Here is a 2,434-nt window from a genome sequence, read left to right as displayed (position 1 = left end):
GAGAGAAGAGAAAATGCTCTGGGTGCCTTCTCAATTTCTGGAACAAACCCATTCTCCAATCTCAGGATCTGGACCCTCTTTTCTGGTCCTTGGGAGGAGGAATCGTAGGGGAGAGCGCTGTCTAGAAAACTGCACACATCTACTGAGATGGCACAGCAGTTTGAGCATTGGACTATAACTTTGAAGGCCAGGGTTCGGTTCTCCATTCAGCCATGAATCCCACTGGATGACTTTGGGCAAGTCACACTCTCTCAGCCTCAGAGGAAGGCCATGGCAAGCCTCCCCTGAACAAATCTTGCCTAGAAAACCCAACAATATTTGCCTTACGTTGCCATAAGTCAGAAACCCTGGTCTCCAGAGTTGTAGACTTAGTCCATTGCCCAAACCTATAAGTTGGGTCTCCATAAGTTGGAAACAACTTGGAGGCACATAACAACAATAGTAATAAGTATGTCACTGATGAGCAAGTCACACTCTCTCAGCCTCAGAGGACAGCCAAGGCAAACCCTCCTCTGAGCAAATCTTGTTGAGAAAACCTCCCGATAGGGTCGGCACAAGCCAGAAACAAGTTGAAGTCACACGACAACAACAACAAAAGGAGTAATAACTTTGAATGTTGTACTATGACTCTGGAGACCAGGGTTCAATTCTCCCCTAGGCCATGAAACCCACTGGGTGGCCTTGGGCAAGTCACACTCTCTCAGCCTCAGGGGAAGGTAAGGACAAACCTCTGAACAAATCTTGCCATGAAAACCCCATCGTAGGGTACACCTTAGGGTCGCCCTATGTTGGAAAGAACATGAAGGAACAACAACGACAACAAAAGAACAAGTATGTGACTGATGAGCAGGTCGCACTCTCTCAGCCTCAGAGGATGGCAAATGCAAAGGCGCACCCTCCTCTGAGCAAATCTTGCCAAGAGGTCAAACACAACTCAAAGGCACCTAACCAATAAAGAGGAGCAATAAATAAAACCCCTACCTTTTGTCATTGATGAGTAGAAGAACAGAACCGTTTTGGATCTTGGCCTCTTTCACCGTTTCGTCCTCCGCCAGCTGCTGAGCGTTGTAATAAAACGTCTTTTTCCAAGAGGTGATGCCCTCCTTGACCAAGAGGGCCCGCAGGTCCATCATGGTGTTGGTGGGCCGGACGGTCAGCGGGAGGAGGACGTCCTCTTCGGCCACATGGACTTTGATGTGGTACTTCTTCCACCGGGAAAGGCTTCTCCGGAGGGTCTCCATTCTCCTTCACAAAGCAGAGCAGGGACCGAGACGGACGCCGAGGAGAGCAGCGCGCAGCAGACAAGGGGTGAAACTCCCAGGACGGGTTTCGGAAAAAAAAGAACGACACCCTTCCCGGTCTGGCCTAACCGGTTCCTGACAGCTGTGGAAATCACATGTTTGGGATGCCAGCAAAAGTGCTCACCTTCCCGTCTCGGGAGCATCACGGGTCACTTGGGGCAGATGCAAAGACAGAGCATGCATTCCCATCGGTCAATTCCCTGGATGGTTGTGGTTGCCTTCCAGTCATTTCTGATTATGGCAGCCCTAAGGAAGAAACTAGACCTGTCGTATTGCAAAGAGAAGCTACACTGATTGAATTGTAGGAAGAAACTACACCTATTGCATTGCAGGAAGATACTACATCTATTGATTTTCAGAAAGAAGCTTCACCTGTTCTACTGCAGGAAGAAACTACACTTGTTGAATTACAGGAAGAAACTAGTCGATTTGAATTGCAGGAAGATGCTGCACCTGTTGCCTTGCAGGAAGAACCTACATTTGTTGAACTGCAGGAAGATGTTACAGGGGAAAAACTGCAGGAAAGAACTACACCTGTTGAAGTGCAAGAAGAAGCTGCATGTGTTGAACTGCAGGAAGAAACTTCACCTGTTGAATTGCAAGAAGAAACAGCCCGCGTTGAATCACAGGACGAAACTTTGTTCTTGAACTGAAACAAGAAACTGCACACGGTGAACTGCAAGAAAAAGACTACACCTGTTGAATGGCAGGAATGAACCACACCTGTTGAACTGAACCACAAAGCTGGCAAAAGCAAGACAGGAAGAGGGGATAAAAATACAGAGACAGTTTCTTCTTCTTTCTCTGGTTTCTCCACTTCTCCCGGCAGCTGAGTCTGAAAACTTGGAGACTCGGGAGCGTGTGCGAGCGTCCCCGACGCCGATTCCAATTAATTTTGAATTTTTCATTACGCCGTTATTAAAAAGCAAGGGGACGGCCGAAAGAAAGGGTGGGAGATTAACTACTGCCGTTTCTTGCCTAAGGACTTTTTATTAACTGTCCGGAGCAATTTGCGTCAGGAGTTGCGGGCGGCCTCTGCAGGTTAAATGCAAGGAGAGCGGATTGCTCTCCCTTCAAGCCAATTTAGAGCTTCCATTTGAAAACCATATGCTGGTGGGATCCTTGGATATTTA

At 47.9% G+C, this 2,434-nt stretch overlaps 1 protein-coding gene across 1 annotated transcript; it reads right to left on the bottom strand.

The window, feature by feature from the left end:
* Nucleotides 1-977: 977 nt before the first annotated feature.
* LOC121936831 (ubiquitin domain-containing protein TINCR-like) lies at nt 978-1,241 on the bottom strand. Its single transcript, XM_042479471.1, has one exon. The coding sequence runs from the start codon at nt 1,239-1,241 to the stop codon at nt 978-980; it is 264 nt and encodes an 87-aa protein (XP_042335405.1).
* Nucleotides 1,242-2,434: the final 1,193 nt, after the last annotated feature.

This window comes from Sceloporus undulatus, chromosome 7 (genome assembly GCF_019175285.1).
Source record: "Sceloporus undulatus isolate JIND9_A2432 ecotype Alabama chromosome 7, SceUnd_v1.1, whole genome shotgun sequence".
Classification (NCBI taxonomy): Eukaryota; Metazoa; Chordata; class Lepidosauria; order Squamata; family Phrynosomatidae; genus Sceloporus; species Sceloporus undulatus.
The sequence above is the reverse complement of the archived record's forward strand: the minus strand, read 5'-3'. Positions and strand labels throughout refer to the sequence as shown.